Source organism: Lissotriton helveticus, chromosome 8, assembly GCF_964261635.1.
Source record: "Lissotriton helveticus chromosome 8, aLisHel1.1, whole genome shotgun sequence".
NCBI lineage: Eukaryota > Metazoa > Chordata > Amphibia > Caudata > Salamandridae > Lissotriton > Lissotriton helveticus.
In genome coordinates this window covers 170722362-170740562 of record NC_136069.1, presented here as the reverse complement: position 1 = coordinate 170740562, position 18201 = coordinate 170722362, and the positions used below count along the sequence as shown (strand labels likewise).

Genomic DNA, 18201 nt, shown 5'->3' with positions numbered 1-18201 from the left:
TCCACAGCCTTTGCTGTGCACCATGCCACAAATTTGTTCCACCTGCAGGCGTATACCGCTTTTGTGGAGGGACGCCTGGCTGCCAGAATGACATCACAGACTTCAGGAGGCAAGTCAAATAGACTCAACTGCCGACGCTCAATCTCCACACATGGAGGTGGAGGCTGGACAGGTTCGGGTGGAGGACCGTCCCCTGTTGCTGCGACAGAAGGTCCTCATGAAGTGGCGGACTAACCGGGGGATCGACTGACATGCTGAGTAGCTCGGGATACCAGTAACGTCATGCCCAGTCCGGAGCCACAAGGATGACTTGGGCCCGGTCGTGCCTGATCTTCTTCAGCACTCTGGGCAGAAGTGGTATAGGCGGAAAGGCGTACAACAGACCGCAGCTCCACTCGAGATGAAAAGCGTCTCCGAGCAAGTGCCGCCTTGGAAATTCCAACACGCAGAACTGATGACATTGCGCGTTCTCTTCTGTGGCAAATAGATCTAACCAAGGCTCTCCCCACTGCCGAAAGAGACCTTGCGCCACGTCAGAGTTCAGACACCATTCGTGATCCACCATACACCGACGGCTGAGTTCGTCCACCCTGGCGTTCAGAGAACCTGCCAGGTGTTGAACCACAAGGGAGACGCCCTGGTGTTCCAGCCATTGCCAGAGGTGCACAGCCTCCTGACAAAGGGTCCACAACCCCACCCAGCCCTGTTTGTTGCAGTACCACAAGGCGGTGGTGTTGTCTGTGAATACCTGCTCTACACTTCCCCGGACAGGGGGAAGGAATGCCTTCAGTGCAAGACGGATCGCCCGCAGCTCCGGAAGGTTGATGTGGAGCCGGGACTCCACCGGAGACCAGAGGCCTGTGATCTCCCTCTCTCCCATGTGGCCCCCCCAACCCAGGAGGGACGCATCTGTCACAACTGTGTATTCCGGTTGGGGTAGAGGGAGGGATCTGCCGCTGACCCAATCGCAGTCCGTAAGCCACCACTGCAACTGTCTCGCAGTGCCCTCCGAGATCAGGATGTGGTCGGACAGGTTGCCCTGATGCTGGGCCCACTGAAACTTCAGGTCCCACTGCAGAGCCCGCATCCGCCACCTGGCGTGATGCACCAGAAGGATGCAGGAGGCCATCAGGCCCAGTAGCTGGAGGGTCATCCTGACCGAAACCCGGGATAGAGGCTGAAAGATCGGAATTATAGCCTGAATATCCCAGACTCGCTGCTCGGGAGAACAACCCGAAACTGCGTCGTATCCAGAACCGCTCCGATGAAGAGGAGCTTCGGATAGGAAATCATGTGCGACTTCGGCACGTTGATGAAGAACCTCACCAAATGCAGGAGGTCAGCTGTAGTCTGTAGGTGGGAAACGACTGCGTAAGACGAACCCGCCTTCAACAACCAGTCGTCGAGATAGGGGAAGGCTGGAACCCTGATCTGTGCAGATGAGCTGCGCCCACCATCATCACTTTAGTGAACACCCAAGGGGCGCTGGTAGGCCGAAGGGGAGCACGGTAAACTTAAAGTGCTCTTGGCCTACCGTGAACCGCAGGTAACACCAGTGGGCCGGCAGGACGGTGATGTGGAAATTTGCGTCCTGCAAGTTCAACGCTACCATCCAGTCTCCAGGGTCTAGGGCAGACAAGATCTGAGCTAGCGTCAACATCTTGAACTTCTCCTTCCGGTGGTAGCGGTTGACGTTCCTGAGGTCCAAGATAGGACGCAGGCCCTGGTCTTTCATGGGGACCAGAAAGTAGTGGGAAAAACAACCACGACCTACTTCTGGCCCAGGAATACGCTCGAAGGCCCCCTTGGCCAAGAGGGATGTGACTTCCTGCTGAAGAAGCGCAAGAAGGTCCCCCGAAATGCGGTGGTACAGAGGTGGCATGGCTGGAGGAGGAGTCTCGAAAATGGGGGGTGGGGGAGTAGCCTCTTTGGACAATTTGAAGCACCCACCTGTCCGAGGTGATGTTGCACCAGTGGGGGAGATGATGGGAGATTCTGCCGCCCACTGGCGTTTGATGGCCTTGAAAGGTCGGGCTAGGAAGGCTTTTAAGTAGATGCTGCGGGGGTGGACGCACGAGGAGCCGCACGACGACGTCTACCGAAGTGCTGGGGTTCTGCGGACGAAAACTTGACTATGACTGCCTGGGGGTAATTCTAAGGTAAGGAATCTATCACTACGTGTTTCTTTCAGATCGTTATATTATGTATTCCCGGAAGCCTAGTGAGTAATGCTGCCTCCTGATATTATTGGCCCTGATAGATTATGTACACTAGAGAAGGACCATGTTTTGGTGTAGGAAATTATGGTGCAAAAGAAATTTGCTCAGGCAATGGTAGAACTCCTGCCAGAGATGGTGCATAGAATTCATTCGTTGACAGTATCACCAACGAGCGTCTCCATCAATGACCACTGCTGTAGACGCCACGGACTACAGCCTTTGCCAACCACCACTGTACTCCGCCATCATCAAGTAACATCGTCGAAAACGGCCATTGGCAAGCCGTGGATGATGATTTTTGTACATTTTAACTTCTTTACACCTCTTTGAATAAATATCTATTGCAGTCCAACAAGTTACTTACCTTCGGTAACGATATATCTGTAAGAAACAGTAGTTAGTATTAGATTCCTTACCTTAGAATATCCCCAGGCGTCAGTCTGGATCCGGAAACTTTTGCGTAGCAGTACCCCTGCGCGTCGGTAGGTGTCGTCTGCAGGCGTCCCCTGCGGCTCCGCGTCCGTCGTCGGCGTTGTGCGCCGTGATGACGTCGCTGGAGTATATAGACGCCGCCTCCGCGCGCTGACGTCAGTTCTTTGTACATAGCTTTTCCGCGCCAGAACACGCAGAGCCATGTGAGAACCAACACTGGTGCCATTTGAAACTAGGGCCCTGAAAGGGATGTCCTTAACCCTAGGTATCAGTTCGCAGAACGGGGAGGATGGGCGGGGCGGTAAGGAATCTAATACTAACTACTGTTTCGTACAGATATATCGTTACCGAAGGTAAGTAACTTGTTCATCTGAAAGAAACAGGTTAGTATTAGATTCCTTACCTTAGAATAGATACCCCAGCAATACCAACCCCGGTGGTGGGTCTGCGAACCAATACAAACCTACACCAGAAAGTCCTGGAGAACCGAACGGCCAAAGAAGCCATCCCTCCGGACTTGACTGTCCAGGCAGTAGTGCCTCGCAAAGGTGTGCAGCGAGGCCCACGTAGCCGCCTGGCAAATGTCCTGCAAAGGGACTCCCCGGCCCAGGGCAGTAGTAGCCGCCGTGGCCCGAGTGGAATGGGCCCTCAGCCCAACAGGAGGCTCCTTCCGAGCCAAAGAGTAGCACGCTTTGATGCACAGAACGACCCACCGAGAGATGGTCCGTTTATGTACCGCCCGTCCCTTCTTCGCACCCACGTAGCCAACAAACAGTTGGTCATCCACCCGGAACTGGCGTGTGCGATCCATATAAAATGAAAGCGCACGTTTTGGGTCCAGACGATGGAGCCGCTCTTCATCCTTTGAAGGATGCGGAGGCGGGAAGAAGGAGGGTAAGGTGATGGACTGCCCGATGTGAAAAGCAGATACTACTTTGGGCAGGAAAGAAGGTCTAGTTCTCAGAACCACCTTGTCTGGATGAATGGACATGAAAGGAGGTTTGACAGAAAGAGCCTGGAGCTCACTCACTCTCCTGGCAGAGGTAATGGCAACCAGGAAGGCCGTCTTTAAAGTCAGGAGACGGAGAGGACAGGAATTAAGTGGCTCAAAGGGAGCGCACATCAAGAATGTCAGAACAAGGTTCAAGTCCCACTGAGGCATCACGAACGGAACAGGTGGATAGATGTGCGTGATGCCCTTCAAGAATCTCGTTACAATAGGGGACTTGAACAAAGAAGGTTGATCAGGCAGCCTTAGAAAGGCCGAAAGGGCAGAAAGGTAGCCCTTGATAGTGCCCAGAGCAGAGCCCTGCTGGGCAAGAGAGAGAAGAAAGAGGAGAACCTCGGAAAGAGGGGCAGAGAGAGGGTCCACAGCCTTTGCTGTGCACCATGCCACAAATCTGTTCCACCGGCAGGCGTATACCGACTTTGTGGAGGGACGCCTGGCTGCCAGAATCACATCACAAACCTCAGGAGGCAAGTCAAATGGCCTCAACTGTCGCCGCTCAATCTCCACGCATGGAGGTGGAGACTGGACAGGTTCGGGTGGAGGACGGTCCCCTACTGCTGCGACAGAAGGTCCTCCCGAAGGGGCAGGCGGATCGAGGGACCGACTGACATGCTGAGTAGCTCGGGATACCAGTACCTTCGAGCCCAGTCCGGAGCCACAAGGATAACTTGGGCCCGGTCGCGCCTGATCTTCAGCACTCTGGGCAGAAGTGGTATAGGCGGAAAGGCGTACAACAGACCGCAGCTCCACTCGCGCCGAAAGGCGTCGCCGAGCGAGTGCCGTCTTGGAAACTCCAACGCGCAGAACTGATGACATTGCGCGTTCTCTTCTGTGGCGAATAGATCTAACCAAGGCTCTCCCCATTGCAGAAAGAGGCCTTTCGCCACGTCCGAGTTCAGACGCCATTCATGATCCACCGAGCACCGACGGCTGAGTTCGTCCGCCCTGGCGTTCAGAGAACCTGCCAGGTGTTGAACCGTCAGAGTCACGCCCTGACGTTCCAGCCATTGCCAGAGACGCAGAGCCTCCTGGCAAAGGGTCCACGACCCCACTCCGCCCTGCTTGTTGCAGTACCACATGGCGGTGGTGTTGTCCGTGAACACCTGCACTACACTCCCGTTGACAAAGGGGAGGAATGCCTTCAATGCTAGGCGAATCGCCCGCAGCTCCAACATGTTGATGTTGATGTGGAGCCGGGATTCCGCCGGAGACCAGATACCTCTGATCTCCGCCTCTCCCAAGTGGCCTCCCCAGCCCTGGAGGGACGCGTCCGTCACAACCACGTGCTCCGGTTGGGGAAGGGAGAGGCATCTGCCTCTGACCCAATCGCGGTCCGTAAGCCACCACTGCAACTGGCTCGCAGTGCCCTCCGAGATCAGGACATGGTCGGATAGGTTGCCTTGATGCTGGGCCCACTGAAACTTCAGGTCCCACTGCAGAGCCCGCATCCGCCACCGGGCGTGATGCACCAGAAGGATGCAGGAAGCCATCAGCCCCAGCAGCCGCAGCGTCAACCCGACCGAAACCCGGGATAACGGCTGAAAGATGGGAATCAAAGCCTGGATATCCCGGATCCGCCGTTCCGGAGGATAAACCCGAAACTGCGCCGAGTCGAGAACCGCTCCGATGAAAAGGAGCTTTTGAGAGGGACACAGGTGTGATTTCGGCACATTGATGGAAAACCCCAGCTCGTGCAGGAGGTCTGCCGTCATCTGAAGGTGGTGGAAGACTGTCTGGGGCGAGCTCGCCTTCAACAACCGTCGTCGAGGTAGGGGAAGACAAACCCCTAACCGGCGCAGATGAGCTGCGACCACCGCCATCACTTTCGTGAACACCCGTGGGGCGCTGGTAAGGCCGAATGGGAGCACGATAAACTGAAAGTGCTCGTGGCCTACCGTGAACCGCAGGTAACGCCGGTGGGCCAGCAGGACGGGGATGTGAAAATACGCATCCTGCAAGTCCAACGCCACCATCCAGTCTTGTGGGTCTAGAGCAGCCAAGACCTGAGCCAAAGTCAACATCTTGAACTTCTCCTTCCGGAGGAAGCCGTTGACGTTCCGTAGATCCAAGATAGGACGGAGGCCCCCCTTGTCCTTCTTGGGTACCAGAAAGTAGTGGGAATAGCAACCACGCCCTACTTCTGGCCCAGGAACGCGCTCGATGGCCCCCTTGGCCAAGAGGGCCGTAACTTCCTCCTGCAGAAGTGTCAAGTGGTCCCCCGACACACGGTGGTTCTGCGGTGGCATGGCTGGAGGAGAGGTCTCGAAGGGGAGGGAGTAGCCCCTTCGGACGAGCTGCAGCACCCACCTGTCCGATGTGATAGAGCGCCAGCGGGAGTGGTGATGGCGAACCCTGCCACCCACTGGCGTCACATGGGCCTGAAAGCACGGACTAGGAGGATTTGGAGGCTGATGCTGCGGGGGGAGGTGTGGTCTGACCTCGCCATTGTCCCCGACCGCCTCCACGGCGGAATCCACGGCCGCCACCGCGTTGAGAAGTGTTCTGCGGTGCGTGGCTGGCAGCACGTGTGGGACCGCCCCTTCCGTGGCCACGAAAGGAGCGAAACAAACCCGTTTGCTGGCGCTGGGTCGAGAGACCCAAGGACTTGGCCGTGACCCTGGAGTCCTTGAAGCGCTCCAGCGCGTGGTCCGCCTTGTCGCCAAACAGGCGACTGCCATCGAACGGCATGTCCATCAAATCGAATCGCCACCGTCGTAGACATCGCTCTGCCCAGCGAGTCGGTCGTATCAAGACCACACCTGATGGAGTATCTTGCTGCATCTCGGCCTTCAATCATAGCCTTGCCGAGCTTTGCCCGTACCTCCTGCGGGCATTCTGGCAGCAACTGCGCGACCGTATCCCACAGAGAGTGGGTGTAGCGGCCCAAGAGGCATGCGGTGTTGCAAGACCGCAGTCCCAGACTCAGGGACGAGAAGACCTTCTTTCCATATTGGTCGTACCTCTTGGATTCCCGGTCGGGCGGGGCCGACGGGAATGCGGTCTGGGAGGTCGAGGCCTGGATCACCAGACTCTCAGGGGTGGGATGGGTGGACAGGAACTTGGGGTCGTCCGGACACGGACGGTGGCGTCTGGCCACGTTCCTATCAACAGGCGAACCTGAAGCGGGCCTGGACCACGTGCCCAAAAGAACGTCTGTCAAGGCTTCGTTGAACGGCAGCAGAGACTCCTGTGGGCATGACTGCGGTTTGAAGACCTCAGTGAGGATGTTAGGCCTCACGACCGCGACGGGGAGCTCAAGGTGTAAGGCCTTGGCAGCCCTCATCAACACCACTGAATAAGCAGCCCCAGCATCCGAAGCCACAGTAGGAGGCGAGACAAAACCAGGGTTAGGAGAGTCGTCCAGACCACTGGCGTCACCCAAATCACCTGTCCAGTCCACATTGTACTGACACTCACGTGACAGAGGGTCCTCAGACCCCTCCCAAACCTCTCCGTATTCTACATCTTCCCCATATTCGGAGTCAACAATGTAGACCGGCTCCTCGGGGTCCACAGGCCCCATCGGCGTCGGAGCACCGGCGCCGCGCGGGGGCGGCTTTGGGGGCAACCCCGATGGAACCGGCGCCGGAGAGGCCGGTAGATCAGCCGGCGTCGACCATGAGGGTCCCTGCGGCGCCGGGGTCGGAGCCGTCGGCGGCGTCGGAGCCGGAGCACCCGACGGCGTCGAGGCAGGAACACCCGAACCGCTAGGACCCCCGGACGGGAGCACAGGGCACAGGGCCCGAAGGCGCCGTAGGCCCCGTCGGAGGAGACAGTGCCCTCATGGCCATAAGGAACTCCTCTATCTCCTCACGCGACGCGCCTTGCCCAGGGACCGCAGGGTATGGAGCAGGCCGCGCCGGCGACTCACGCGGAGCCGCGGGGGTGGGGCCACCCGAACCCCCGGCCGCGTCGGGGGGAGTAGGGGGTACGATGACGACGCCCCGACTTCTTGTGTCTCCTACCTGAGGAACCAGAGGAATGGTGACGACTTCCGGAGCGCTCGTGATGGCTCCGCGACCGCTCCCTCGACCGCTCCCTCGACCTCCGGCCGGACCGGGACCGCTCTCGACGTGGGTCCGACACCCGCAGTTCGAGTAGCTTGCGGGACCGCTCCCGCCTAGCTTTACTCGTCAGGGCCCGGCAATCGACACAGTCGTCCACGGCGTGGTCGGGGCCCAGACACCGGAGGCAGAGTCGGTGATGATCCGTGACCGACATGGTGCGGTCACAACCGTCACAGTTCTTAAAACCGGGCATCCTACCGGCACCGTAACAATTATTAAAGATTCAAAAACTTTGGTCAAAAGACCGGAGTACTGCACTTCTCGGATCTGTGCTAATTGGCGAGGAAAAAAGAAGAACTGACGTCAGCGCGCAGAGGCGGCGTCTATATACTCCAGCGACGTCATCACGGCGCACGACGCCGACGACGGACGCGGAGCCGCAGGGGACGCCTGCAGACGACGCCTACCGACGCGCAGGGGTACTGCTACGCAAAAGTTTCCGGATCCAGACTGACGCCTGGGGATATTCTAAGGTAAGGAATCTAATACTAACCTGTTTCTTTCAGATACACATGATCAAGTGAATCCTATACCTTGTTTACCCCAGGGCTTCCTGGTTGGGGCGGTCTGTCCCTGACGGATTCTGAAGATGGAGTCTTCAGGCCAACCGATGGATGATGGCAAAGTGCGACGTTGACAGAGCTGCAGATACTGACGTGGATAATGCCCTTGTCAACGGGAAGGGCGCCATTGGAGAGGAAATGGTCGACAGTGCAGTGCAAAGGGATGTCGAGACGCCGTTGATGTGGATGTTGTCGACGTCATTGGCGTTGTCGAGGCAGAGGAGGCCTTAGATTTAGGCTCTGCCGTCGGAAGGTCTGTGGGGCATCATGAAGAGCGAACTCCAGTATAAATAGGAAGGGAAGCCTCAGACAGAAGTACCTGAAGAGAATTCTTCAATTCTCTCCTTTGAACTGTCTTCTGCGACTCAAGGGGAGTCGTTCATTTGCCTTTGTGAGAGAGCCTGGAGTAGTTTAATCCTTTGATCTCTTCCTCGTTTTAGAAAATTGTTTTTACCACCTTCGCCAGATGTAGTCATTGTGCTGACGCCAAAAAAAGTCGCCCTTCCATCTTTCCTTTTCTGTAGTGAAGGGCAAAGCACATGATGAGGTTAGTATAAAAAAACTTCTTTCTTGTAAGGATTATACATGAAGACGTTTTCTCCCATGACAGCCACAGGGTCCAGAGATCCCCTTTTTATGGAGTTTCAGGCATTGTTGAGATAAAAAATAAAGTTTTACAATACTCTTTGATAGGTAGCTGAGCAGAGCACAGGGATACTCCCTTCAAACAACGTGCAGTGAAAAATCTAAGGGGCTCTGCCTCGTTGGGAGTGTTCTCGAGGGTGCTGTCGCCTGATTGGTTATGCTTCAAGTTTGGTCCTTTTTTAAAAAAAGAACAGAGAGGATATTAATCTGTCTATTTTCCATTAACATTATAGTCTATAATAGTGATACACACTTTTTTATTATAGTACCGTGGGACTCCCACTTCGACAACGGGGAATGATTCAAGCATGCGAATCTATGAAAGATCCACTACTGGATTAAAGTTGGTACCTATTCAAAAACTTTGCTAAAGTCAAAACACACTGCAGGAATTCCAGAAGCTGCCCTTCCCCATTATGCTCTACAGTAAGTCAAGTGGTTTCCTTTTAGGTCAGAGAGTGAAAGCATCTACAAATACCCTTTCTACCACCACTCAAACTATGTTTCTGGCTCACTGGGAGGTTTATAAATTCAGAATAAAGGACAGTGAGCATGGATTAAAGGTAAGTAAGTTCTTTACCATGATATTTATTTATTTAAAAATCTGTTTTAGTAAGTTGTGGCAAGTCAAACAAATTTTGCTTTCACTAATATGCCTTAAAGTATCTGCATAAAACACTGGAAATGTTGCGCCCTACAGTCAAGGTTTTTTATAATGATTTTCAATTTTGAAAAATAAATATTCATGTGTTCTCGGATTCCACCATGAATGGCGATAGTCTACTATTTCTGAACATAGCATGTCAATCTAAAAAGCATACCCATGTCATGTTCCAGGTTTAGTCCCATCCTTTCTGGGTTTCTTCAGAAGTGGATTACTGATCTAACAGTCCTGCACCTCAAAAGCTGTACTGAGGGTCCTAGCACGTCTTCACCGACTTCTCAGAGAAGAACCATTATGTAGCAACAAGTGTTAACTTCCAAAATGTGGCATGAATATTAATTCCTGGACTCTATTCCTTAAAACCAAAGTGTTCATTTTCTGCCTTATAGGTACAATTTCAGAGAGCATTACCCAAAGATTTGGTAGCATCCATGTCATAGGTTATCAACATTTAAGGAAATTGGCTCCATCCCAGTTAGGCTTGAAAATGTTCAAAAGATAAACAAATATATGCATACTGGAAAGTAGTTAATGCAAGTCCATTTGGGTTCCCAGAGAACAAAAACTATATAGGAAGGCAAGGCATGGGTAAAACCTCTTTTTAGTATTAAGGCACAATGTTCAATTCTTGTTAAACCTTAAAAGGGGTGAGTGAAGATAAGGGAAAACATTGAACATTTTATTCACCTAGTTCTTAAACATTCTACAATTCAGCTTGCATGAAAGAGACTCAACACTAGGCATGCTTTCTTTGAAAAAAACATACTTGTGGCAACGTATCCCAGCTGTGGGATTAGGTGCTCATCTGCACAGTTCTCACGACCTGGAACCAGTCTCTGATATTTGGTTGGGTGAGGGTTTCCATCGACATCGACCAGGAACGGTGGTGGCATTAGATGAGGAGCTTGTTGGGTCTGCTCGTCAAGAACATAGTTGTTTGCATCTCGAATAAGTGGTCTGTAGTCCGTGTGGAAAAACATTTGCTCTGGAATCTAGAACGATATCCAATGAACAGATCCTATGATAAATATTTACTTTTTTTAATTAAGGTATTTGAATAGTTATATGACAGGACTACAGACGGTATTCTTACTAAACAGAATTAACTTCATATCTGGGACAAAGATTTTGTAGCTTTCTGACATGTTTCTTAAACATAGCAAAAAACTCTTCAATTATAGATCATTTTACAAAAAATCAATTTAACTGTATTTTTTTCTTTCCAAGTTGTTAAAAAAACACAAACAAGAAAATGTCCTTTGAAAAAATAAAATTAATAAATTCTTTTTATACAGCTGCGCATACCACACTTGTGCCATTTCTAAGTTCTGAAAATAAGTGCTTCAATTACCCTATTTAATGGAAATAGTGGAATATGCAACTTACCAGTATGCATCTGTTCTTGGCATGTAGGGCTGATGACATTTATATCTATGCATAGTGTTGGGTCCGGATGATTGCACATTGTTGTCCTGGAAGAGACTTCGAAGTATCACGAGATAGGTGGCTCCTCCCTGGACTACAGTGCGCATGGGCATCCCCTCCATGCTCAGATTGTTTTTCGCCATTGTGGCAGAGATGGAGTGTAATATAGTGAGTGATGGCCATGCGTGATAATAAGTATGTAAATTTTGAATGCTACAGCTGCGACAGGCACCGGGGAGGAGGGTGGGCGATATAAATGTCAGCAGCCCTACATGCCAAGAACAGATGCATACTGGTAAGTAGCATATTCCGTTCGAGGCATGTGGGCTGCTGAATTTATATCTATGCATAGAATAAATAGTAGTACCCTCCTTAGCGGCGGTTGCCCGTGCCAGCTGCAGCAGTCTGAAAAAGAGTTCTGAGAACAGCCTCACCTACAGCAGCTTGCTGTTTGGAGTGTACATCCACGCAGTAGTGTTTGGTGAATGTGTGTATGGTGGTCCATGTGGCTGATCTACATATGTCCTCTAGAGGGATGTTACCTAGGAAAGCCATGGATGCCCCCAACTTGCGTGTGGAATGCGCTCTTGGGGGAACTGTTAACGTGCGTTTAGCCTTTTGATAACAGATTTGGATGCATTTAACAATCCACCTGGCTATGCCTGTTTTAGAAATTGGGTTGCCCTTGTGCTGTGGAGAGAAGGCAACAAACAGTTGTTTAGTTTTCCTGAAATCCTTAGTCCTGTCTATGTAATACAGGAGAGCCCTTTTGACATCTAGTGTGTGCAGTGCTCTGTCTGCCACTGAATCAGGATTTGGGAGGAATACAGATAGTTCAATAGTTTGGTTGATGTGGAACTGTGACACTACCTTGGGCATGAATTTAGGGTTGGTGCGCAGCACAACCCTATTAGCATGTATCTGAATGAAAGGTTCCTGAATAGTGAGGGCTTGCAGCTCGCTAACTCGTCGTAGCGACGTAATTGCCACCAGGAAAGCCACCTTCCATGTAAGAAATTGTATCTCACAAGAGTGAAGAGGCTCAAATGGTGGGCCCATGAGCCTGGTGAGGGCTATGTTTAGGTTCCAGACAGGCGAAGGCGGGTGTCTTGGAGGAATAACCCTTTTAAGTCCCTCCATAAAAGCTTTAATGGCAGGCACCCTGAAAAGGGATAGATGCTGTCTATTTTGAAGATAAGCTGCCATTGCTGCCAAATGTATCCTGATGGAACTATACGCTAGATTACACTTGTATAGGTGCAGCAAGTAACCTATGATGTTTTGCATAGAAGCATCAAGTGGATTTATGTTATTATTGGAGCAACAGATAACAAAGCGCTTCCATTTTGCTGCGTAGCATGCCCTGGTGGTAGGTCGCCTAGCCTCCTTTATTATGTCCATGCAGTCAGGAGGCAGGTTTAAGTAGCCAAACTCTATGACTTCAGGAGCCATATTGCAAGGCTCAACTGCTGCGGATCCGGGTGCTGAATGTCTCCATGGCTCTGAGTGAGGAGACTGGGTGTGAGTCTGAGGCGCTCGTGGGGAACCACAGAGAGTTCGAGGAACGTGGTGTACCACGCTTGCCTTGCCCACGTTGGAGCAACCAGGATGAGTGTCATGGATGGTTGCCTCAGTTTGCGTGCCACTAGCGGTATGAGTGGAGCTGGAGGAAAGGCGTACGCAAATCTGTTCGACCAGTTCATCCATATCGCATTGCCCTGAGACTGCGGGTGTGGGAACCTGGCGGCGAAGGTGCGGCATTTTGCGTTTTCGTGTGTGGCGAAGAGGTCTATCTCTGGGTGACCCCACCGTTGGAAGTAAGGCTGGAGCACCGAGGGGTGCATCTCCCACTAGTGCCTCTGATGGCTGTGCCTGCTGAGCAAGTCCGCTATCTGGTTGTCCTGCCCTGGGAGGTGTTCCGCCATGAGGAACATGTTCCTTTGAATGGGCCACTTCCACATGCATTGCGCTAGGTGTGACAATTGTGGAGAGTGTGTCCCCCCTTGCTTTTGGATGTAGTACATCGCAGTCATGTTGTCCGTCCGGATCAACACAACTTTGTTGCAGAGATGCAATTTGAACACCTTCATCGCCATGAAGATCGCCATCAGTTCTAGCAGGTTGATGTGCATCTTCTGCTGTTGCGATGTCCAGAGTCCCTGCACTGTGTAATGGAGGACATGCGCTCCCCAGCCCTGGAGGGATGCGTCCGTCGTCAGTACTATTTGTGGTACAAGCTCTTGGAACGGTCGTCCCCTGCAAAGGGTTTGTGTGTTCCACCAATGCAGAGAGTTGTATGCACGACCGGTCACCAACACTAGGTCTTTTAGTTGTCCTTGAGCCTGGTTCCACTGACGCGCTAAGCATTCCTGGAGCGGACGCATGCGTAGCCTGGAGCTCGGGACTATAAAGATGCAAGAGGCCATCATGCCTATTAGCTGCATGAACACTTTCGCTGTGAGGTAGTGTTGTGGCCTGAATCTCTGAATCAGCACCTGCATGCTGTTGACTCTCGCCAAGTTGGGGCGCGCTGTGGCAGCGAGCGTGTTTATTTCTGCTCCTAGGTACTGCTGTACTTGTGCGGGCTGTAAATGGGACTTTTGGTAGTTGAGCGAAAATCCCAGACTGTGTAGGAGGTGGATTGTGCGTGACATGTGGTCGGCACACTGCTGGGCTGACTGTGCTTGCACTAGCCAGTCGTCCAGATACGGATAGACATGGATGTGCTGTCTCCGAAGATGCGCGGCCACTGTCGCTAGACACTTTGTAAACACTCTGGGGGCTGTAGTGACCCCGAAAGGCAGGACCTTGAACTGGTAATGCTGATTGTTGATGGTGAACCTGAGATATTTCCTGTGACTGGTGTGAATGGGAATGTGGAAATAGGCATCCTTTAGATCTAAGGTTGCTAGGAAATCTCCTTGCCTGAGCAACGGCAGAACTTGCTGTAACGTGAGCATGTGAAAGTGTTCTGATGGGATATAGTGGTTTAGGGGCCTGAGGTCTAGGATGGGCCTGAGGGAACCGTCCTTTTTTGGGATTAAAAAGTACAGAGAGTACCCTCCTGTTCCTTGTTGTTCCACAGGCACGAGCTCTATGGCCCCTTTTTGCAGCATGGAGATGACTTCTTGCTGCAATAAGTGCATGTGCTCTGCGGACATAGGACGGTGCCGTGGTGGTATGTTGGGTGAAGTGGAAGTGAGCTCTAGACAATAGCCGTGTTGAATAAGTTGTCTCACCCACCTGTCCGTGGTTATGCTATCCCAGACTTGCAGGAACTGCTGGAGTCTCCCCCCCGACAGGTGTTATATGGGCGGAGGGCAGTGACAAGACGTGGTGCTATTATTTCCATGTCCTCTGCCTTTGGTGCTGTTACCACGGTATCCACCCCTATTGTTTTTGTTATAGGTGGTCTGCGAGCCTCCTTTGTTGTACTGTGCTTGTTGTGACGCTTGTCCTCTCGAGGCTCCCCTGTTACCGGAGCGACGAAAGGAACCGCCCCTGAACTGCTGAGACTGCAGAGCCCCCATGGATTTCGCAGTTTCATTGTCCTTTTTAATCTTCTCAAGAGTGGTGTCTACTTCTGGACCGAAGAGGAAGTCAGGGTTTACTGGCTGATTGAGCAGGTTAGTCTGGATTTCTGATTTAAAACCAGAGATGCGGAGCCAGGCATGCCTCCTTAGCATAACGCTAGTGTTAATGGCCCTAGCTGCTGTGTCTGCTGCATCTAACGCGCACTTAATGGACGCGTTGGAAATTAGCTTGCCCTCCTGTATAAGCATTTCTGCTCCCTCCTTATAAGTATCCGGCAGGTGTTGAAGGAGATGCTCTAAAGTGTCGTAGTGTGCCCTGTCATATCTTGCTAACAGGGCTTGTGTATTGGAGATCCTCCAAATATTAGCAGCTTGAGCAGCCACACGTTTCCCAGAGGCTTCGAAGATCTTGGATTCTTTGTCTGGAGGAGGAGCATCACCCGTTGTTTGCGAGTTTGCCCTCTTGCGAGCATTAGCCACCACTAAGGAATCCAGGGGGAGTTGGCCCTTGATGTAGGTAGGGTCCACGGGCGCAGGCCGGTACTTCCGTTAGATTCTTGGGTTCACCACCCTTGCTTTAGTGGGCTCTTTAAAAATGTCACTGGCATGTTTGAGCACACCCTTGAGCATAGGTAGAGTTTTTACTGATCTCTCTGATGTTGAGAAAGTATCAAAAAGGAAGTCCTCTTCCACAGGGTAAGCGTGCATATCTACGTCATGGTTATGTGCCGCCCTTTCAATGAGCGCGTTGAACGCAGCAGTGTCCTCAGCAGGGGAAGTTTTGACTGCATATGACTGAGTGTCAGGGGTGGTGTGAGGTTCATCGGGGTCAACAGTGTCAGCCCATGGCTGTGACTCATCTTGATCTGTGTCCATAGGGTAGTTAAACTGCTCCTCATTGTCCCCTTCCTCCACATCCTCAGTGACTGCTGTAGGTGAGTAGGAATAGCCTTGCCCATATGTTTGTATAGGCTCAAAAAGAATTGGAGAGGTAGTGGAGTCTCTCTTTTTCTTGAGTGGTATTTTGTAAGGCTCCATAGGTGTTTCAGGCGTGATTTTCCATTTGTAAACGGTGAGCCTGCCTGATTCTGAGTCAATGTATAACTTCGACTGTTCGTTGTAGCTCGGTGGCTGGAACTGAACAGTTTCGGTCCGAGGCTTGTCGGGTGCAGCTACTGACGTGGACTTGGATGAGTCCGTAGCTTTCTGGACTTGCACAGCTTTAGGTCTTGCCGTTGGTGGGAGTCCGTATTTGATAGGCGCCAAAGGAGTCGGTGACGAATCGACCTGCTTCGAAGACTTCGATCCGCCGGACTCCGACTGGTCCGCGTGCTTGTGCCTTTTCGTCGACTCGACGCGTTGCTGCGGAGCGGGGACGCTTGTGCTGGTGGCGGAGGTGTGTTCTTTCGAGCCGATGGTGGTTCTCGGCTCAAAGGCCTTGAGTAGGTGCGGCTTTTGGACCTTTGGATCGACTGTCTTTTGGGCCTTGAGCCCCTTAGAAGAGTCGCCATCTTTGGAGCTGGGCTTCGACGCCGACGTGAGCGTGACGTGTTTAGCGGCAGACACAGTCTTTGTCGCTCCGATATTCGGGTCGATGCCCCCTGTCGACTCCGAGGGGTCGAGCACCTGTTTTGACTTGGACGGCTCCGAAGTCTTCGAGCCGAAGGCTGTGTCCAACAGTTTCGGTTTCATTTTTGGATCTTTTGATTTCGGTTTCGATTTCTCCACTAAGAGTGGTCGAACGACCGATGGCTCATCAGAAATGTTCTTAGTCGGGCCTTGAAGCGAGACTAGAGAACGGTGTCGAAGATCTTGGCTAAGGCCTTCCGGCGATGCCTCGACCTGAGCCGTGGAAGAGTCTGTATGAGGCCCGCTACTGCGGTTGGGCCTAGCTCCTCGCTTGAGTCGTCGTCGACGGCTCCAAGAGGTTGTGCGTCGTCTCCTACCTCAATGATGTCTTCATTATGGACGTAGAGTTGTTCCTCGTCCTCGTTATAGGTAGAGTCTTGTTCCGACGCGGGGTCCGATTGTTCAGGTTCGTCGTCTTGTACTATGTTGGTGTATTCAACACCGAAGATGTTTTCCGGGTCTGGTGCCGATTCACGCGCCGACTGTCGTGCAGCGCGTCGAAGACGGAGAGTTTTCTTTGACCTGAACTTCGAACAGGCCATGCAGCTGGCCTCGTCGTGATCCGGTGAAAGACATTTGTTGCACACCAGGTGCACGTCGATGTGGGGATATTTAGAGTTACAGACAGGGCATCGCTTGAACGGGCTCCGTTCCATCGCCGATCGTCGACGGGCCTTGGCGTCGAAGACTAAAAGTCTTCCGAAGTCGAGTTCAAAGAACAGGAAAGCTAAAAGGCACCGAACGAAAGACAATACCGACGCCTCTAAGGCCTTTTGGCCCCGAAAAAGAGTAACTATTACAAATTCCGAACTTGAGCTAAGAAGTACATCCGAACTCAATGGCGGAAAAAAACAATCTGAGCATGGAGGGGATGCCCATGCGCACTGTAGTCCAGGGAGGATCCACCTATGTCGTGATACTTCGAAGACTCTTCCAGGACAACAATGTGCAATCATCCGGACCCAACACTATGCATAGATATAAATTCAGCAGCCCACATGCCTCGAACACTTAATTTACTACCTTCTGAATATTGGAAGACAGGTCAATCCTGGTGGCATTTTAACCCATTACCAGCAAATCGTGATATCAGCTGTTAGGATTTAACTCCAGCAATTACTATATTTAATATTTTTTACTGAAAATACAACAAATCGACCTTCAATCATCTGTAAGTAAAAGTAACCACTGCTCAAAAGATCCCCTCTCCCATATTTTGATGTAACATCCCGTAACCTTGGGTACATAAAGACTTAGTTCTACCATAGAGGACATCTCTTAGATTAGGTGTAGGAGAGTAGGGTCTGCAATCCTATGATCACCCAGATTTTTGCTTTTTGCTGCACTGGTTTACGACTTTCCCTGGCTGTGGGCCTGCTAATCAGACCCACAGCCTAGCTGTTCTCTCTATCCAAATTGTACTCAGGTACTGAATTGGCACTGGGCCCTCTCCAAGTCCCTGTACCCAGGGCTGAGGTGTACCCAGAAGTCTCCCAGGGGCTGAAGCATGTATTATGCCACCCCTGGGCTGACTAACTAAACTGACACAACTGGCTGCACGACAGCTGGGGCAAGGTGGTGTACTCACCCTTTGCTTTAGATATAGTATACCTATATCTAACCCTAAAAATGGACACAGAGATCTCCTATCACTCACTCCTATGGCAGGCCTTAACAATCCTGAAGGCAGAGTGCTTGGAATCGTGTGAGATGGTGCTCTGGCATGAGCTGAGCCTGTCTGCGGCTTTCGGGATCCATCCCTTAGCCGTTTCCATGATATCGCATACCATATACTCTTAAGTGCATTATAATCCTCACGGTTATGTGCCAACTCTGGTATCGCTTTATCAAAACATGTCGAGTAAGGTGTCATACGAATTGGAATACTAACCCCTCGCCAATTCTGGCGACGGGGTTAGCATTCCACCCTTCTAGAGGGACACGACATGTATGTAACCCCTAACCCCGGTTAAAGTCAAACAGAGCCTCAGCTCCACAAAATGGATGCTGCCACC

The 18201-nt window shown here is 51.9% G+C and overlaps 1 protein-coding gene across 4 annotated transcripts in view; it reads right to left on the bottom strand.

The window, feature by feature from the left end:
• The window catches only part of BRWD1 (bromodomain and WD repeat domain containing 1), a 2464655-nt gene that overhangs the window by 1543393 nt on the left and 903061 nt on the right, over window positions 1-18201 (bottom strand). For all 4 annotated transcript variants that reach the window (XM_078656838.1, XM_078656840.1, XM_078656841.1 and 1 more), the window contains one exon: window positions 10366-10591. In XM_078656838.1, coding sequence (XP_078512964.1) covers window positions 10366-10591 — 226 coding nt within the window. The remainder of the gene's footprint in view (window positions 1-10365; window positions 10592-18201) is intronic.